Source organism: Bactrocera tryoni, chromosome 1 (genome assembly GCF_016617805.1).
Source record: "Bactrocera tryoni isolate S06 chromosome 1, CSIRO_BtryS06_freeze2, whole genome shotgun sequence".
In the NCBI taxonomy this organism is placed as follows: domain Eukaryota; kingdom Metazoa; phylum Arthropoda; class Insecta; order Diptera; family Tephritidae; genus Bactrocera; species Bactrocera tryoni.
In genome coordinates this window covers 63,802,566-63,823,324 of record NC_052499.1, presented here as the reverse complement: position 1 = coordinate 63,823,324, position 20,759 = coordinate 63,802,566, and the positions used below count along the sequence as shown (strand labels likewise).

Genomic DNA, 20,759 nt, shown 5'->3' with positions numbered 1-20,759 from the left:
CTAACAGATAAATTAGCTACATACGGTAAAAAACAATATTAAAGAAAGCAATAAAAAATATAGCAATAAAACGATAATATTCGATTTAATTAGATTAAAGAATGTGTGTAATGCTTTACTTATTTCTTATAATGCGATTATGGCTCTCAAGTGACGATATCTCGCATATTCACTAGTCAAACTTATGGAGAAAATTTGTATAGCGGCGTACACCAGTAATACACTGACCCCCCACTCCTCACTAAACAGTCTTAAGCCGCGTGTCTTTAGTCTTCTAGCGTGAAATTGGACAACTTTAAATGTTGCAAATTGTTGCGTGCCTCAAAATAAGCCGTGTCGGTGGGATTATCAGGCGCTGGCACAAAGGGCGGTTCAACGTTTTCAATATTCTGCCATTCTATGGACTCGAAGAAGCGCATTTGCTGCACCTCTTTGGCTGCAGGACGCTCTGTGGGATCGATTGTTAACAGCAGATCGACAGCTTCCATCGCTTCGGCTGATAGCGCTTCATCACCTTGGGGCCATTCAATATCTATAAGCAGAAATGTTTATTTATAAAAAAAAAAATCCAAATAGTGTTATTAATTTAAACGTGTCAATTATACTTTTATTTAGAATGTTGTCGAAAACTTTTTGTGGTGTTTCATCGTTGAAGGGTGGCAAGCCAGTCAAGAATTCATAGAAGCAAACGCCCAGTGCCCACCAATCCACAGCCGGTCCGTGACCTTGCCGCAACAATAATTCCGGCGCCAAGTAGTCGGGTGTGCCCAGTATGCGTTCAAAGGACTGACGACCAATGCCGCGACGTACCGATTTCGGTGTACGAAATGGTGTATTTATGCATTTCGGTGTTTTCGGCACATTATTGCCCAAATTAATGGGTGACATGGTGGGATCATCAGCAGCCATTTTAAGATACGACGTCTTCTCTGTCATTGGTTCGATTTTTTTCGCCTCTATCGAGAGTGGTAATGCAAAGCGTGTGGCCTTAAGTTTACCCAACAAACCACCGTCACGACGTGGCACCTTTTGCGATGACACAGGTGTCGAGAACACTACATTTGTGACGTGCTCATTGAGTGTTGGCGGCATTTCATCGTCTGAGAGTGAACGTATTTTCAGTACGCCACTAACAGCTTTACGCTTTTTCGGCGTACTACTACCGATATCCAGCATATCGATCTCTTGCGTGAGTCCGGTGCTGCCAGAGTTCGATGCAGAATTGGAACCATCCGTCTCCAGATTGGATGAGGTCTCCGAACGATTTAAAAGATTTAGTTTACGTTTCATACCCCTAAAGGTGATAAATATAAAAATAGAAATTTTTTTATTAAAATTTTTGTATTTACAGCTAATGTGAACAACCTTAGAAATTCAGGACGTTTGAAATTTTTCGAAAGGTTGCGAAACGGTGAACGCATACTGCTGGTTTCATTGGTATTATTCGTGTTATAGCTAAAATTACAAATAAATCCAATGATTTTCATATCATTTTGATATCTTTTAAATCGTTTCGTGTATCATACCTGCGCGAATAGTCGGAACAGCTGGTATCATTTTTCGAAATAAACATATTCTCAACCTTATCTAGCGAATTGGTAGTCGTGTTGATCTGCGATAGAGAATAGTCACTTTTGCGACTAGATACGCCCGAGTCTTCGGCGACTTTGGAAACACGCAAACGCTGTATTGATGTATAAAATATATGAGTTAAAATTACAACACACACAAATGTAAGAGAAAGTTGATAAAACAATGCAACAGTGAAAAAGTATGTAAATATTTGGACGACAGACACCACATAATATTTACAAAGAACGTTGCATGCAAAAATCGTAAAAAGTTTTAAAATTTAAAGTAGATAGCAGTAAATAAACACTTTAACCAAAGATTTTCTTTCCAAAACCCCACACGCAAAGCATAAAAAAAGCTTACACACCTCATCCATGGAACGCTTTCGAACCATGCTAAACTCAAATGAAGCATCTTCCTGCTCTCTCTGCTCCACTTTAATCAAAACCTTATTCTCTGTGTTATTATCATTTAAATGTATATTTTTTTCCTGCTTGCAACCCTTTTTAATGATAAAAGCAATGAAGTTTAATAAAATTTTTAAATTTAACCAAATATAATTTTTTTATGTTTTACTCACATTGCAATTCGCTCGCGCTGCAGCAGCTGCAACCTTGAGATCAATAATGATGTCTACGAAGCCAACATGCTTTGTATTAGAGCCCGCACTTGCGACACCGGTACTTGTATCATTTTTGCTTATCTCTGTGGATGTGCACGTATGGTACGAAGAAGTGCTGTCAGCAAGTTGTGGCTGCAAACAAAGTCGTAAATAAATGTATTTATTTTTATGTAAAGGAATTCACAATCTCTTCCCAAACTTACATTAGTGCATGTATGTGAAACTGAAACATTAATCTCCTCGGCGGAAAAGAACGGTGAGACACCAGATATTTTGCTATCGCTTGTGCGTTCAGCTTCATTAAATGATGTGTCTGCCTCACTATCCGAAGACTCAGTTATCATATCTGTGGCATAAAATATTTAACCAATATATAGTAACATAAACATAATAACAATCATACTCCGCTTATTCATAGCATTCATCAGATTTGAGATGCCAGTGCCACACTCCATTTTCTTCTCTGATCCAAAGGATAAATGTGACGTAAGGGAAAGCAACTGGCCAGGTGTACGTGTATTTAAGGTGGGCGATATATTTATCAAATCCGATATTTCTAAATCTTAAAAAAAAAAAAATTTATTAAATAAAATTATTAAAAAAAAAAAGCAAAATAATAATTATAAAAAAAGCAAAATAATGATTAAAAAAAAAAGCAAAATAGCAATTTAAAAAACCAAAATAATAATTAAAAAAATCAAAATTATAATTACCTCTGTGATTGTCAATCTTGCTTAAACCGAAATCGGTCAATTTTACATGACCGGTCGCTGATAGCAACATATTATCTGGCTTTATGTCGCGATGCACAATGCCGTGGTCGTGTAAATATTGCAACGCTAGCGCAACTTCTGCAACATAGAAACGTGCAACTGCTTCGTCAAAGTACCCGTACATGGTAAGGAGCGACTTTAGATCACCACCTACCATATACTCCATCACTAAATAGACGTACGAGACCGACTGTAGCGAATAAAAGAGGCTAACACAAAATGGACTACGTGATAATGCCAACGCATTGCGTTCCGTAATCACTTGTGATACCATATTTTTATTTATCATCTCGGACTTTCGCATAACTTTGATGGCATATAATCTATTTGGATCATTATTTTTATATCCCAGAAATACTTTTCCAAATGCACCGCGGCTTATTGGCTTAATAATAACAAAGTCCTTTATGGTTGGAAGCTAAAGAAAATAAATAGATATTTTTACTCATATTGCTTAAGTATAAATAGAAAACCGTGTTAACATTTTGTGAGGATTGTAAGAAATAGTAAGGACAACTGGCAAAAAAAATCTTTTTTGTAAAATAAACGCAAAGTTATGCACCACGAATACCACAAGCACTTCGCAGAGTTAACGGCGCATTACGAATATGTTAAATTAAATTGAATGCACAGCACCAACAAATATATGTGTTTTATAAATTAAATACAACACAATTGTTAGATATAAAACAATGAAATCTCTTTATAAAGGTCCTCCAATTAATACCTTTGTACATGACTGATTCTCAGGCCTTGTCGTTAATATGTTTATCTTATCCAATAAGCGTTCGCCATCTATTATTAAAGATGACTTTTTGGGTGTCTTATAATCGCTATGATGATACTGCACTGTTGCAGTCTCCTCTTTTTCCATGTTACGATCGTATAATTCTAGATGAAATTTGCCGCGCACTTAATATTAGATGATCTGTGGTTACTAAAAAATGTACTAAATTTCAAATAACCTTCACTTGAATGTATTTGACTTTCTGTTTGTATTATTTATTTCGTTTACGTCATTTAACCAATAGGTGAGTTAAAAATTATACACGAAAATATAAAATGTAACATAATTCTTTCAAAAATTCGACCGAACGTTGAAAATGATCAAAATTAATTTGACATAACTGCCAATACAGAGTACTGCCAAGTTAATGTTTTGAGATGTTACCAGTAGTGTTGCCATTTGCTAAGAATTACATGAGGTTTCGACTATGTTACAGCCGTCCCTAAATTAGATGGCAGCGACAAATTAAAATTCCGCATACCCATAGATTTTGTATTGCACAAACTTAAATAAGCACGGCGGCAAAATAATTGAACAAATGGCTATATGTAAGTATTTCTAATAAAAATATTTCGTTTTAAATTTCGTTTATTTTGTAGAATATTGAAAATTAAATGAGAATTTTACGTAAAGTTGCAGCTTTATTTAGGGATGTTACTTCGGCGTTAACGGTGGGCGATAAAAAAACGCGCAGTTCAACGCTTTTATTTAGGTATGTCAGTTAGTGTTTCAAGAAATTTAAATTTATTATTAAAAAAAAATAAAAAAGTGTAAAATTAAAAAAATTGTTTTGCAAAATTTTGAAAAATAAAGCCTTTGGCAAAATGAAATTAACTTCCTAAAAACAACAATGTAACACTTCAAAATTTCAAAAAAATAATTAGTTATACTTAGTCATTGCATGCAAACAATTTAGGTTGGCGCTTCCCTTTTCATTCACCCAATAAAAATAAATGTGGACAGTTACCCCATTTTTTGCTTATATTAGTTTCAGAATGGTCTAATGGAGATAAATCTTACACGAAAGCTAAGAAAATAAAAGGTTTGTACAACAGCTCTAAGTAATGCAGCTGCAGTAACAGCGCTTGGTCAGCTGTGCATTCAAATCCGTGGCGGTTACGCAGACCTCTGTTTTCAAGAAGGTACTGATATTTTTCTTTACCGGTAGATGTTTTGGTAAGAACAATTTTTGGGTAGTGAACGCTTTCCGATTAGAATTAATTTGTTTTCAAAAATCTTATGATTCTCAAATGAACCTACTATACCATGAAAACATAATTTTCTATTTGTATAAAATCTCCTTTATTTCTATGAATATTGAATATTGTTAAAAATTGCCATAAATTTATGTATATAGTATGTATGTATTTATATAATCATTGTAATGCATGAGTACAAATATATATATGAAACTATTATGATCGATTGACAAAGGTTTTAACTGAAACTTTGTTATTTGCAAACAAAAATTAATACACAAATCTTATGACGATTACAAACAATCAACGTTCGTAAGGTACTATAAATACGTACATACTTGTATTGTATGTATTACATAAGGTCTCTTCAAATACATATGCTTACTTTAAATGCAAAATGCAAGTGGGATATGATTTTGATTTTAAACTAACACTAAATTATTATAATTTCTATAATGAGCAATCAAACAAAATTAAAAAATTTTATTATGTTTCTATAATTCTGCAAAATATTTATTCTTTTACGCCTTTCTGCGCAGAAATGTTTGCAGAAAAGCCTAAAAGATAATATTTTTGACATGCGAAATGAAATGAATCTGAAATTAATTTGGTTATTAAATACAAATTTGTTGTTGCAATAATATAAAACAATCTATCATACGAACTACGGTTCTATGTTAGCGAAGTGACAAATATCTCAGGAAAACCGACACTCCGGTAAACAATACACAACCATAGCAAATGGTATTGTCTTATATTTTCTCAACAACTGTTACTAAATATTACAAAACTTTACTTTTGCAAATATTATATTGAATTTCACTTTAGTTAAATTGTACATTTATACATATTTTGTATAAATTGGGTTCATCAAAACTAAACTTTAATGTGTTCGGGTTGCACAACACTTTTCACCCACCAAGTTCAACTGCGCTTAAACAAATATACTATATGATGAACGTTATATAAGTGTTAATGTGTTAAATATATTATATGTGTGAACGTAAATCAGCAAACGGGGATATGTAGGTATTACGAACGTAAAAATAATGTTTAAGACGTTTTTACATACAGAGATGTACATAAGCTAAACATCTGAAACATTTAAAGAAAATTATGATAACTATTATAGACAATACAATTAATTTCTCGACAAATACACTTTACATAATATGACATCTCTTATTTTTAGCCGAAGAAACGGATGTGTCTGCGATGCCTGCTGCAACCTCATGCACATTTGAGGACTTGGATGCATCCTCCAGCTCATCGTTCACTTCATCGCCCTTCTCCATTCCACACTTTTCGTCCACCTTCATTGGTGAGTCCATTTTGGGTGTAGTATCATCGTCAGTATTTTTCCCTACAGTGACGTCTTCGGTCGCAGTCTTTTCGTCACTTTCACCGCCGTCGGTGGCATTTTCCTCTTCAATCGAAATGCCGGAAACATTTTGTACATCAGCTTCATCCTCATCTGTGGCTGCTAGTTTAGTGGCCAACTTCACCGGTGTGCTGCTTTGTATGGAAGCTCTCGAAAAACGCGAACGTAACATTGTTAAGGGAGAAGAAACTACGCTAAACAAGCTATACATATCAAGGCGTGCACGTTTTGGTGGCGAATAGTCAGCGTCAGTTTGCAACTCCATAGTGGATTGCGTTTGGCGCGGTGGCGTACGGTCACGTTTACGACCACGTCCGAAAAATGAAAAAGATGAGTTGTTTGGTACCTCTGAGCCAACAGTCACGTTCATGCTGGTATTGGTGGTTGAACTGACGTCTAATTCAGTGTTAATGCGGCGATAGGATTCACGAAATTGTAAATTACTTTGGAATTTCGAAGGAGTATATTCGTTAAGTGGACGAATGCTGCGACGTCCACCGATATGTGTAATAGTGCGTGGTACACTCTTGCGATCCGGTGAACTCCCACAACTGGGTGCATTTATCGGTTGATCTGATTTGGCATCGACGGTTTGTGGTTTAGTCTTTTGTGTTGCCGTTGTTGCTTTGCCGGGAGTCGAAGTGGCGGCTGGTGGCTGCAGCACAGAAGCAGCTGCAGCTGCTGCGACCACGACTGGTGACGTATTCTCTTTGGACTTAGCTGGTGAGGTCTCCACAGCTGGTGGTTCCATTTCAACATCATCTATGACTGTGGTGACGGTTTTGATACGTGGCGAAGCAGTTGGTTTATCCACCGGTTTTGTGGGTGTACTTCTGCCAGATTTCTCGACACCCTTTGTGGGTGTAGCCCGGGATTTAGCCTGTCCAGCACTGGATCGAGATGTTGGTGTAGTTACTTCCATTTTTGTTTCATCACCTTTGTTCGCTTCTTTTTTATCTGCTTGTTTCTTTTCCACCTCTGTTGCTACCACTGCCTCATGACGTCGAGATCTAGTCTCTTTTTCAACAACTTTTTCTGGTTCACTTTCTTTCTTTTTCTCCATTTCCTTATCTTTCTCCTTCTCAGGCTCTTTTTCACTCTTTTCAACGGGCTCTGCAAGTTTCGGCTCCTTAGTTTTTGTATCTTCCTTTGCAGTCGGCGGTGCAGCCTTTTCATTTGACTTTGCATTAGTCTTGGCGTTGGCATTACCATTTGAGTTAGCAGCGACCGTCTTGGCGTTGGTGCTATTACTATTACTATTATTGTCCTGTTTATCACTACCATTTTGCTGTTTCTCTTTGGCACCGCCGTTTGTAGAGGCTTTGACACTGCCATTCTGAGTTTTCTTCTCATCAGTCTTTTCATTTTTCTTCACTGACTCATTATTGGCGGATTGCTGTTGTTGCTTTTTGTCTGTGTTTTGTGGCTTCTTCAAATCTTTCGGTGTCGACTCTTTTACATCGTTAACGCTGGATTCTGTCTTCTGACTTGCAGAATGCTTATTGTCATTTTTAGCGCTAGCGCTATTATTCGAACTGCCATTGGATTCTGCAGATTTGCCGCTATAATGATTTTGACTCTGCTGTTTGCCGCCGCCAGATAGCGAAAGTGGTGCACGACGCGTGTGCTGTGTTGTGGCCTTTGTCGACATCTTGGCGTTAATTCTTATATATGAACTTTATTCGATCGCAACTTTTATGTATCTATAAAAACAAAAAAATGTATATTTATTATTTCAAATATAACAGAAAATAACATAAAAAAATTACTGACAAATTAATCAGCACTGTAATTGAAAGGAATTTAAACACGTATGATTACATTATAATCAATTTAATCAAGCTTTTGCCTTGTGATAAAATTTTATTATACATTCTTTAAAATAGAAGCAAAGATGTGCTACCCTAACTACTTCAATTATAGAAGCACATTACATATGTACATATGCATATATGTTATCAGTGTTTGTTTATATTTCGTTGACTTTATGTCTGCGTACGTCTAGCATAAAGCAAACATTACAATATGTACATATGTATGCAAAGCGTAAAATAGAATCGTGTGGTGGAAATAAAAAAGTAAGTCGACGCTTTTTCCTAGTTCTTGCAACATATGAGTTTAAGTGATCGTTTATGTTGGTGTTGAAGATCAACAACCTTATCAGCCTTCTACTGCATACCCACTTAAGATTTAAAAATATAGGACATATGTACATTGTATATGATTGGCGCTTAGTTTCTTCAAATAATTTAAAGATTAACATACTCCTACCGGCAGCAGATTGGCCTGCTTTGGAAAATTAATAAACAATAAGAAAAAACGTTGACATCAACTGGACCAAAGTTATTGCAGTTTGAATGATAGCTAAACACTATTGTGTGTATAATAAATTTCAAATAAAAATTTCAACAAGAAATAAAATAAAAAATTGTACGTCTGATAGCGCCTTAAAGCATTCAGTTATTTTGCAAGCTTAGAGGCGTTAACTATACAAAAGAATTTATATGTACATATTTATAAACAGTAGTGGCGCGATAGTTAGAAACATTAGTATTTTACAATATTTGAATTTTTATTTGTATTCTATATTTTTAGTAAAACATATACGTAGTGTACAGTGAAACCTATAATTTTTTACATGATTAAAAGATGGCGATTAAATTGTTCCAATTGAAGCCTCTCGAAAAAACGAATTTAAGCTTGGATCGAAGTAAACATACAAAATTTGTAACAATAAATTGTTTCTAATTATCGGACCACCAGTATACTTATGTAGATGCATATCTACGGACGGCTGTGAGCGCAATCACATTCGCGTGGCTGTAAAGTTTACAATGAATGTTGCTGCAATTTTTTCATGCACACTTAAAAAAAATAAAGAAACGGTTAACCGAGAATGGAATTTAAATCTATTCAGAATACTCGTTTTTCCGATTATTAATAATACAAATTTGTAAAATTGTATGTATGCTATGCTTTAAGGTGAAGCTCTAGCATTAAAAAACATTCAGCTGATTTATAAACTGTGAAAATAAATCGAATAATATAAATTTAACCCTGATACGAAACACTATTTGGTGGAAGTGCAATAATTCTTCATAAAAGAGTTCAGGTAGCAGTTTTTGAATACATGCCCGTGTGTGCATAGAGCGCAATTTATACTTGCTTAATTCCATTTAACAAGGTATAACCATCAACATCGCACCACCGGTAAAAAATACCCTAATTTCCGGTAACACAACTAAATGACCTTATAGGTACGAGAATTACACCCAAATATACCTATTGAATATGTATTATGCCGCATTTGAATTCCGTTATGCCTGAATAGTTATTGGTGTTACACTTCAAAGATTTCGAAAAAAAGAACTCAATTTAAGTTAATTTTAGTGCGAACCTTTTGACTTGAAAAGAGTTAAACCATATAAAAATCTGTCTAAGATAAAAGAATTATGACTATGAGGTTATTAAGAATTATCATAAACATCGCCCCCTTGGATTCCTAAATAACGGAATAATTGCAACACTACACAACTAAAAACATTGTCAACATATCCAACATAAATCTTAAAGCAACACTCACAAAATTACACATTTATAAACTTGTATAAAAATGTAAAAGTCAAAAATGCATTGTAAAGTTGATATAAATTCCAAGCACAAATACCAGCAAATCAGTTTGTGATGCCTTTTTGTCTAAACCATTGGCAACCAAAAACAAGCACATCGACAGTCGGTAGGTAGAGTCAGCAACCTGGTGCCATCATAGCATGGGCGCCGCTTAGTTTAACAGTGGTGATATAAGGAAACAAAAAGCGACAGGAGGGTGAAATACATCGCACGGAAAATGAGCAAAACAAATAATGGAAGAGAAAAACAAAACGAGTTTTTACCCGGGTGAAAATTTCTTTAGTGATTTTCGTCTGCTAGTTTGCGCGCTACAACCACTACGGTTTGCTTATAAAATGTGGAAACGTATAACGACCTTTTATACATAAGAACATTTTTGAAGGTAACGTTCAAATATTAAAGGTTAGCCTCTAAGTTTAAAAATATATAGGGCTTTTTGGACGAGATCGCAATCAGTCAATAAGGCGTGGTATATTGTATTACAGAGTACAACATTTTCTCACAAGGCTCATGCCAGATAATTATTGGCAATCTTGCCTAGGCAAGAAAACACCATATTATTTCTCTTATAATTTGCGACAACGCATGCACATAAAAACCATATTCATGAATAGAAAGTGCATCGTACAGCTGTCAGCACAAACAGACCGTATACCCAGCGTTTTACTGTTTGTTTCTGCTACATATAGAAATAAATGTCAGCGGACAGTTGCACCATCATCAAAGTGCATGCATACATATATATACATATATACAACCATGCATCTTTGTATATTGGTTGGGCTTGTTGCAAAGTTTTGAATCAAAATATACTTAAATATGATTGTGATTGGAATTGTTAATTATAGGATGGGGAGACTATGCACACGCGGAACTTGCAATGAGGAGTACAAAGGCATGCAATTAATTAACACATCGTAAGAATCACATGTTATTCTAAATTTATAAATATAACTAAAATAATTAATATGGTAGGCGCCGAATGAAGGGTATAGTGATCATTATTTTATCGAGTATTAATATTCAAAATAATTCATTTAAAAAATTTAATTTTACATATCGAAGAATGAGCTCCACACAGCAGTATTTAGAAAGTAGTGTGGGGGACATGTTGATATTTCACTTTTTTGTTTTCATTACACCATTCGCAGTACAGAACACGAAAAATAATACAAATTATTTTACCGACTTTGATTTTGAGGAGAATTGCATATAAAAATACTAATATTTAAACCACAAATTTATATTTGCGTTTTAAAGTATAACTAAAATACATATGCTTAACACAATTGGATATATTCAAATGTATGAAAGCCTTATAAACTAAATAAATGTTTTCTCTATCTCAATATTGTTCGCCACTACTGTGGCGCACAAAGGAGTCGCCAGACTCGGCCCTGGCTTTTTAAAAATGGCGGTTCGTCTCTTTTTTTCTCCGCGTTTTACTACAAATATTCCTTAATTGAAGGTTATATACAATTTTATCATTTTTATACACTAAACCTTTGTTCTTACAAATATTCTATACTGCAATTTATATTAGCAAAACATTACTGCACTTTTACAGCTTCATTAATCCCGGCAAATTATCGTTATGCAAAATGTCTCTATATCAAATTGAAATTTCCTACCTCAACAAGAAAATTGCAGACGCCACTCAAATTTCAGCTTTAATGCCGCCAAAATAGTGTACATAAAAGCTAATTAATTTAACACTTTATAAACTTTACACACAAACCTTTATTTTGTATATTGTATACTTTTTGCTCTGCGCGTTGTGTTGTATTTTCTGGTCAATTATTCTTTTATCGCAAATAAAATGCAGTTTTGGTTCTCCGCTTACAATGCACTCACACACGTTTGCTTGAATGAAATCCCGCACAATTACATATTCACCAGAGGCGAAAGAAATCATGAAAACGTCAAAGATATATCCCTCCGCGGTGAAAACATGTCAAGGCATGGGTACAGTTGGCTCCAGCAAAGACATAAACCGCTTGGTTAACATAAAGTGGTGAGATAGAAAAAATCGCATGAGTCTTTAAAGTGGGTATCCAGCAATTTGCGATTCGGTAAATCTGTAATATACATGTATTGAAACATAACACACACATAACTTGCAATGTGCAAGTCCTATGCGTACGAAAGTGTTGAACGATCACACGTACACAAGAAATTCGGCTTTAAGAAACTAATCGGAACTTTAATAAAAATCTCTGGTAGCGCTCTTGTGTAATTACCCCAAGAATTAGCTGATATTTGGATGTAACAAGTCTGATTATTGTTATAAATAGTATAATATACAGGATAGCAAGGGAAAGGATGATTTTACTTTTTGCCTACTCAATATAAGATAGCAAAAAGAAAATATAAAATCCTAAAGAAGGTCACACAACTTAAAGTCTTTAATTTAATGTTAAAAGCAACATAAAGATTGTTTATTTAAAGCCATAAATCGAAACTATGACCAGTGTAAATCAATATGTCCAAACACGAATATTGCATTCTTTAATTATAATTAGGTATACTATTGTGAACTAGTGTGGTGAGAGTTTATTCCGTCATAATTGTGAATGAAGAGTCATATGAAGAAGTAGCACCAAATAAGCGGTTTTGTAATTTGTTTTTGTTTGAAATTTATTAAAATTTGTAAAATGTCTGAAGAGAAATATAAAATCTGTGATATTTGTAAAGATAAGACAAATTGTACATTTGATTTACTAATGTTTGGAGATTGGCAACATAGTCGAGATATTAACGTACATTACTTTTGTTTGGTATGACAATGTCCTTTAAAACCAACTTTAAAAGCTCAATAATTTGATATTTTTCTTTGCAGTTACTCTCTACTAATCTGCCACAAAGAGGCAAAGATTGCAGTGGTATAAACGGCTTTCTGGTGCGAGATATACGCAAAGAAATTACTGCCGCTTCCAAACGACTTTGCTGTTATTGCGGCCGTCAAAATGCCTCAATACAATGTTTTAAATGCAATGAGTACTTTCATTTAGTTTGTGGACGACAAAATCGATGTCTATATACATTTGTCGACGATTTTCGTTCCTACTGTGATGAATGCGTCCCCAGGAAGGAGCTTCAACCGGTGGGCCTACAGAAACGTCCATCCAGTTTTGAACGCTGTAGCATTTGTCGCGATCAAATGGGCTTGTACAATGAAATAATGTTTATATTTGGTAAATGCTGCAACCGCGGTTATGCCCACAATGTATGCGTTCAACAGTATGCAATGGCAGCTGGTTATTATTTGCGTTGTCTTTGGTGCCGTAGCAAGGATTTTCGAGAATCTGTAAGATCGCAGGGAATTTTTGTGCCTGATAGAGATGCACGCTGGGAGACGCAGAAAGGCATATATACCGACCTACACCGTGGACACAACACTTGTAATATGGAAGTGTGCCTTTGTCCAAGAGGACGTGATTACCAAAGTGGTTGGTTTTCGCATATATTACCTTTTTCAATGCATTCCCTTAATTAATTTTTGTATTAAAATTGTTTGTAAATATTTTATTTTAACTACATTTTAGGCAAATGGTCCGTGATACTATGTTCATTGTGCGGCAGTGTAGGTGCCCATAATCCTATATGTTTATTAGGCAAGGAAAATGCTAAGGAGCCGTTAACCATATTTAAGTGTGCGACTTGCGCGAAAACCGAAGCGAATGTCACTAATTTGCCAGAGAAGGAACTGTTAATGGCGAATACTAATGAGGTAATCGACAAGAGCATTTTTATGACAAAGAACAATGCAAATGTTAATAAACCAACTGAGTCGAGTTTAGTACCTACCTTCTCCGAGGAAGACGAAACAATGTCATGTGATAGTTTTGTAACTGTAATTCCACAAACTGGATCATTTTCGGTGGTTAAAAATCGTACAGACGATTCAGTTAAGAATAATAGTACAATGCTTTCAATAGGAACTGAGTCTACTCAGAGAGTTGATAACGACACTGTAATTGCAGTTGAAGAAACTGTATTAATACACTCAACGGACAGTGACTCGTCCAATGAAAATTCAATAGTATTGCAAAATGATGTGGCACATCAAGATACAATGCAAAGAAGAGATAGCAATTCTTGCGATGAAGATAACACAAACATAGTGAAAGAAACACAGTCACAGCAACCGCTATTTATTGAAGATGATGAGACACAAGTATTTGTTGCAGACACACCCCGCGAAAATATAACCAAAGAAACTCCAATCCCGAATAAGACATTAAGTTATGAGATTCAGGACGATGAGACCCAAGCATTTATTGAAAATGTTTCTAAAATAGCTAACGCAAATGCATCAATGGCGGAATCGCAAAGTACAATAGTAGCTTCGAGCCGTACAACCGCATTATGTCCGGAGACCACGCTCAGTTTGGTATGCTCGCAAGCCAATAGTACATCGGACAATATTAACCAATCACCTGTCGTCTCTTCTTCTTCCCAACTTGAAGAGCAGGAGGAATGGGCATGCTTTCAGGTTTACGAATATGACGATGCGGAAGGAAAATGCGTAGGTAGTGCTACCGCACGCATTAATTTAAGTGAAGAGCGTTTTGCTGGTTTGAGCCTGAAAGATATTGAAATGAATTCTAGTAAACTGTTGAAGAATGAAGATATCGTAGATCGTTGCGACGATATTGGCATCTTTGCCAAAATCCAGTCAATAATTGCAATGTACGATTCGGTTCCAAATTAGAAAATAAATACTCAAAGAGAGAGATGAAATTCGCTTAAATATTTTAAAGATTAGTAAAAATGCCAAGTTAAAATAATAAATTTATTTTTTTTACCTTATATACTGTTATACATGATTAAAGAATATTTTGTTGTTAAAAAATAAACTCAAAATTAACGTGACTTATCTCTTAAACTATTTCAACTTAAAAGAAAATAGTTGATAGTTAAATGCAGTTATACAGTAGGTACCGTTGTTGTTGTAGCGGCAGAATTCTGCCGAGTTGGCAGCCTTGACCGGATAAAAATTCGGGTCCATTCCAGTTACGTAGACCCGAATGTCGTGTAATCTGTTGGTCGTCGAAGGGCAAAGCTCTAAAAGCTGAAAATTTAGATAAAACTGTAAGGCATATAAGGCTACATTATGGATACACCATAGGAGTGCAATGGGTTCTAAAGATGCCAGTAACCTTATTTTCATCGAAGGAGTTATAAAAAAGTGGACTTTAATTTAGTTTAGCCAGCAGCTAAACTCAATTTATATGTTCGTTGCTGCTTTAGTGGTTGAGGAAAGGCTGTTGGATAACGTTAAAAGAGTGTTGTCACATACCCATCAGAGTCCAGTCCTCAATACCATTGAACGATATTACGAGGCGCAAATAGCAGAAATGAGGTTTGGTTTGTTCTTCAGGAAATATAGTCCTCTTGTACTTACACATAATTTGGTGCTATCTATAAATGTAGACTACAAGCCGTGATACCGGCCAAAGGTGCACAAACAAAGTATTCATTGTATTAAAGTGTCGGTCAAGTCTGTCCATATGTATGGCTGCTATATGTCACAATGACAGTATCTGACGCAATTCGAACACAATAAACTTTAGACATGCAATGATCACCCTTTCAGTGGAGCCATAAACACCGAGTCATTGCAGACGAAGAGCTCGAGTTGCCGCTAGAATCGAGAGTGACCCTGGCGCAGCTTCGTTCTGGATACTACGCGACCCTGACATATCCAACATACATATGTCCAGAGTGGAACGAGTCAACCGCCTCTTTGCAAGGCCTGGTAGACCTACACATTTGACCCCGACGAAACAGCACGTTCTCTGGGCCTACCGTTAGATGACAGCGATGAAAACTTATTTGAATCTTGCTATTCTAATGGGAACTAGATAACCGTTGCAACAACAACAGAGTAATCCGTGCCAAATTTGGTGAAGATATCGCTTTAAATGAAAAAGTTGTCCATTAATGGACTCAAGTGCGATCGTTCAGTGTCTGTGGCAGCTATATGCACAGTAGTCCGATATAAGCTTCTTGCGAACAAAAGGTCACGTGCAAAATTTCAGTTCGATATCTCAGACAGACGGATATGGCTAAATCGGCTAATCAAATTGATCAATTATGTACATACATACATATATATTTAATAGGACCTCTGAGGTTCCGTGAAAAACTTAATATACCCTGTTCAGTGTATAAAATAGGGTTCTCCGGTAAGGAAACGACTATCTTGCAGACATTACTCGTCTCTTCTGCACCGGGAGGAGCTCTACCATATGAAACTTTCGATTTTTATTTCACTAAGCGAAAGTTTGGACATTAAAGTCTATGACGTCAAAATTGTAACGGATACTAATTCGATATTATTTGTTGCTGTTTTTCTACTAAAAAGTTCAGAGCTACATTAGATCAAATCGATACAAGCGGTAGCAATATTGTTGTTAATTTACAAGAAAATCGGCTCGACGCTCAAACTTACTGTTCTCACTACTGCCGGGTTCACGTAACCGGAACCGGCCTCAACAGCATAATTTAAAATTATTTGGGGAATGTTTTGTGTCGCTACAAAAACAAGAAATGATGGTATATGGTACTATGATTATTGATGACGTAACGAGACTATTTAATTTTTTTGGACATTTTGAGATATAACTTACTTTCACATCACGCCGAAAGAGTCCGTTTCTTAGACCGACCTCTAGACTACATCGATGACCACATTTCATTCTTACAACCAAACAGGGTCAGAGTGATCGCCACAAAGGTAACAATATCAAGCATTCATGCATAGTACTTTCCTCAATGATAAATCTTCACCGGTGGAAATTCGCAAAGCCCGCGCTGAGCAACCGTTGCACTCTGACAAGCGGCCACTTCCGGCCTTGCATATTTATAGCAGAAAATATTATCAAAACTTAATATTAACAACAATACATGACATTTGGAAAACACACATGTCTACACACTAGAAATCTGCAGCTAGTTATGCTAATTAATGTCGCATTTTGCTTATGAACGCGGTGGACACACTCGCAGGCATAAAAAATTGAAAAATGTATTAATTAGCGTTTATGCATTCAAAAGCCGTGAACTTCAACTTCGCGAAGAAGAGTTAAACCAAAGCAAAGGCGAAAACACATACATGAATTAATTTGGTCCGGGTGAAGCTGCCGTGTGGCTAAGTTCCAAAAAACAGCATGCTGAGAAGAACACGTGATAAATACTCAGATTAGTAGTAAATTGTTGAAATTATTGAAATGCTTAAGAAAAGAGCGTTTGGCTCTAATGATTCAATGCCTCCTCCTTGACCAGATTTCGTGGTATGAAAGTATGAGGAAGTGTCTATTAGGCACATACAATTAATTTTGAACTGCATTTTTAAAACAAATTTTCGAAGTTCATCAACCTGTTGAAAAAACAACACATTTCTGAATAATAAAATTGAAATAATGATTTTAAGCTGGATACTGAAGTAATCAAAATTTTGGCCGTTTTAGGTCGGCTAAAATTCTTCTTAGTTGTTTCCTCCGCGCGGGCGTCGACTAGGCAATGGGTGCCGCTGCTTACAATGTCATAATTACAATACGTCATGGACAGTACGGAAATAAAAATTCCGGAACACGTGATCGACATTGGGAAGCTCATACATTGTCTATACGACGATCTGAACAGAGTCATGGTAGGAAAAATCAAAACCCGATGAAACGAGGTAGCAAAACTGCAAAAGTCATGTGCAAAACAATAGATCGGAAGATACACAGAAATCTTAACAGACTGTAGGAACATGACCGGAATACTAACTAGTCACTGTCGGGTGGCAACACACGCCCGTAGAATGGGGCTGATAGATCGAGAAGACTACAGGAAATGTCTAGACTAAGGCACCAGGGAAACAGTAGAGCATCTCTTGTGCACTCGTCCCGCATTGGCAAGACTAAGCTATAAGCATCTGGGGAAGCATCACGGAATGATACACTGGAGAAGGTATAGATGGTGTGTTTGTTTAGACCTGTGGTTCTCAATTAGACAATGTTTTTCTTCAGAGTTGGGCTTTTGACAGTTGCTAGTTGATTTATATTCAGGTTGGTTTGCCATTTGATATTTGACAAAACAAACGGAACAACGTTTCCAATCGTGCAAATTTTCTATGAAAATAATGGTTCGCTTAGCAGAGTCGCTAAATCGAGTAACCATGGACCGGTATCGCACCATGTTTCAGAGTCATCGTCCCAAAACGAGATGACCATCAATCCTTGAAACAAAAATGCCGCTTTGGGAGTGGAGTGATGATAATCCACAAGGCATTGTTGAGACGCCGTTACATACTCTATGGGCAGAAGAAATGAATGGTACATATTTTTTCAAAAATGAAGCCGGCCATAGAGCTATAAGTAATGACTTTTTCGTTCTAACATACGCTGAGTGGTATAGGCGACGAAACAGTCTGTTTATTAGAGGAAACTGTTGGTGAACACATTAGCTCGGCTCGTAGGCCTATAGCGTAGAATCTAAAACTGGGCGATTTAACATCATTGAACTGTTTTTTGTGGAGCTATATGAAGTATTTTTTTTTAATTGCACACTCATATAATAACCTCTACTGCTCCGACTAACCATATTCCGAACATAATATTCTACTTAAAATTGCAAATTCTCCTGACAGTGCTACTAAAGAGTAAAAAATTAATGAAACCGACCAATATCTTGATCTAGGCGCCATATACCCTCATCTTATTATAATGACTCCCACATCTCCGATTTTAATTTACATTAAATTTATTGGTTTATATTTTACATATTTTAATGAGATTAAGTAAATACATATGTTATTTGTGGCATAAAGTGACCTCCGACAACAACCGACAATAACTATGTATATATAACATTATAGGAACGATTGAAGGACGAAAGTGCGGAATATTGGAAAATCGAAGAAGAAGGGGAAAGCTTTGTTTCATTTGCAAAATATTACACGATTTGTGACCGCATCCACAGTATTACTTCAGTCTGGCTTGTACCTGTTCTCAGATATCAAATTGAATGGCAATGAGAAGGTAATACTAAATTGAGAGCTATTTTGAAGTAATGTTAAGCCATACTACGAAAATGGTAAAAATTGAAAGAACAATATTATCGTTGTAACTTTGAACAGTCCTGGTTGAATCGAGGTTAAACCTAAATTGAATATTGGCCAAGGCAGGATTGATGGCCAGGAAGATTTTATTAGTTGTTTGTTTGGATTAGCAGGGAACCATCCACTATGAGCCGAAGGCTAAGCTTTTAATTCGGACCTGTACTGTCAACTATTGGAACGTTTGAAGAAAGCAAGTGTTTAGGAGCAACTAGATTTGCCAATAGAAGAAGAATAGTGTCGCACATCGATGATAACGACTGGAAAAAGCTCCAGTTTCTTGTTGGGAAGGTTCTCATGCTTTCACATTATAGTCCGAATCTGGCACCACTTTGCCGCACAGAAGGTGGCCGCTGTTTTATAAGCTTCTAAATCGGATGAAACCGCCAGCCTAAAAAATTAAAGCGAGATTTCCAACAAACGCAACAAATTTGCGGCTTGACAGGAGGAGTAGGATTTTCTTTAAGGACAAAACTCGACCTCACACAGTGAGATGGATTAAAAATTATTGGCTGGGAAGTTTTGCCTCACCCAGATGCCCAGAATTTGACCTTTCTGATTACCATTTGCCCCGATTGATGCAGAACGCTCTCATTGGAATTTGATTCACATCAGAACAGAATATCAAAAAGTGACATGACTTATTCTTGGTCACCGAGTCAGCAGTTATTTTGAAAAGGAAAGAGAGATGAGAAAATGTTATAGCTTCAGATGGGCAATACTTTGAATAATGCTATTGCACATATTCTTATTAAATAAACTTTCAAATTTCGAAAAAAAACCGTCCGAATAATAATATTCATCCAAAATATTAAAAATACTTCGACCGCACTCACTGAAAGCAACTTCATGTGTTTCTACGTAACTCCTTCCATTTCAGCATAGTTCACAAAAGTGTGGACATGTACATTCTTTATTATTCACAACAAATTAGAAACTACTAACTCAAGTTGAATCTGCGTTTAAAAGTTAGATTGTGTATTTTATTTTTGGTTGCAGTTGGGTCCGCAAAAGTCTCGGCTACAGCGGTACGGTACGCTAAGTTTAACTAGCTGGCAAACAAAGCCAGCTTCTTTGCAAACTAACAAATGCAATAGTTTGTGGAAAATATCTGCGTTACCCCATTACGTTACGGCCACCTTGACCATTTTACTGTTCTCTGTTATTTTCGTGTTACTTTAGCGCGTTGAAAGGCAAAACTGAGAATACAAAACTTAAACAAATGACAAAAGCAAAAGAGCTCGACATAATTGCACACGTTTGGCGAATGAAATAATGCAAGATCGCCGCCACACAGACAGCTGCAGAGCCGGCATCGAACATGTTCGATTTGAAGCTTAGCGATCAGCACACACACACACACACACGCACACTTGCATAGTTGAATGTTGACATTGTCCTTAAATTGCTGGCGTCACAACAGCGGTGAGCCGCTCGGCTACGGAGGTGAGAATGCGAGCGGAAAGCGCAGACAAAGGCGAACATGCATGCGAGTGTGTGTGTGTGTGCTGCGACAATAATGGTGGACCATTCAGCGTTGCTTATGCGCTTGCAAATAAGCTCGCATGTGTGTATGTGTGTTTGTGGCACGCCTGACTGCGTTCGATTGTGTGACGCTGCGCGGCGTCTAAATTTGTTTATTTATACACCTGCTGGCATAGAACACGGTATCAGTGTCTTCTTGGC

The 20,759-nt window shown here is 36.3% G+C and overlaps 3 protein-coding genes across 4 annotated transcripts; 1 reads left to right on the top strand and 2 right to left on the bottom strand.

Annotated features, from left to right (window-relative positions):
* Positions 1–66: 66 nt before the first annotated feature.
* On the bottom strand, positions 67–4,011 carry LOC120782821 (serine/threonine-protein kinase greatwall). The gene is made up of 10 exons (XM_040115335.1): positions 3,695–4,011; positions 2,908–3,385; positions 2,598–2,756; positions 2,398–2,540; positions 2,153–2,326; positions 1,940–2,074; positions 1,527–1,684; positions 1,366–1,455; positions 606–1,294; positions 67–532 (listed from the first exon to the last, which is right to left on the bottom strand). The coding sequence occupies exons 1-10, from the start codon at positions 3,839–3,841 to the stop codon at positions 267–269; spliced, it is 2,439 nt and encodes an 812-aa protein (XP_039971269.1). The 5' UTR covers positions 3,842–4,011; the 3' UTR covers positions 67–266.
* A 1,084-nt stretch (positions 4,012–5,095) lies between these two features.
* Positions 5,096–11,835, bottom strand: LOC120778779 (protein mel-28). 2 transcript variants are annotated; one of them, XM_040110766.1, is made up of 2 exons: positions 11,703–11,835; positions 5,096–8,037 (listed from the first exon to the last, which is right to left on the bottom strand). In XM_040110766.1, exon 2 carries the CDS (start codon positions 7,983–7,985, stop codon positions 6,117–6,119), a length of 1,869 nt encoding a protein of 622 aa, XP_039966700.1. In that variant the 5' UTR covers positions 7,986–8,037; positions 11,703–11,835; the 3' UTR covers positions 5,096–6,116. The 2 variants fall into 2 exon arrangements, with proteins under 2 accessions (XP_039966700.1, XP_039966709.1); XM_040110775.1 differs by lacking the exon at positions 11,703–11,835 and adding an exon at positions 11,596–11,674.
* A 737-nt stretch (positions 11,836–12,572) lies between these two features.
* LOC120766326 lies at positions 12,573–14,839 on the top strand. Its single transcript, XM_040091750.1, has 3 exons — positions 12,573–12,741; positions 12,804–13,413; positions 13,510–14,839. The coding sequence occupies exons 1-3, from the start codon at positions 12,619–12,621 to the stop codon at positions 14,676–14,678; spliced, it is 1,902 nt and encodes a 633-aa protein (XP_039947684.1). The 5' UTR covers positions 12,573–12,618; the 3' UTR covers positions 14,679–14,839.
* Positions 14,840–20,759: the final 5,920 nt, after the last annotated feature.

Excerpts from the sequence above, each read along its gene's own strand:
- LOC120782821 (XM_040115335.1), bottom strand. The coding sequence starts at position 3,841 with ATGGAAAAAGAGGAGACTGCAACAGTGCAGTATCATCATAGCGATTAT. Across the intron at positions 2,075-2,152 it reads CAGCGCGAGCGAATTGCAAT|GGTTGCAAGCAGGAAAAAAA; the intron begins GTGAGTAAAACA and ends ATCATTAAAAAG. Across the intron at positions 533-605 it reads CGACAACATTCTAAATAAAA|ATATTGAATGGCCCCAAGGT; the intron begins GTATAATTGACA and ends TTCTGCTTATAG.
- LOC120766326 (XM_040091750.1), top strand. The coding sequence starts at position 12,619 with ATGTCTGAAGAGAAATATAAAATCTGTGATATTTGTAAAGATAAGACA. Across the intron at positions 12,742-12,803 it reads ACGTACATTACTTTTGTTTG|TTACTCTCTACTAATCTGCC; the intron begins GTATGACAATGT and ends TTTTCTTTGCAG. Across the intron at positions 13,414-13,509 it reads AGGACGTGATTACCAAAGTG|GCAAATGGTCCGTGATACTA; the intron begins GTTGGTTTTCGC and ends ACTACATTTTAG.
- LOC120778779 (XM_040110766.1), bottom strand. The coding sequence starts at position 7,985 with ATGTCGACAAAGGCCACAACACAGCACACGCGTCGTGCACCACTTTCG.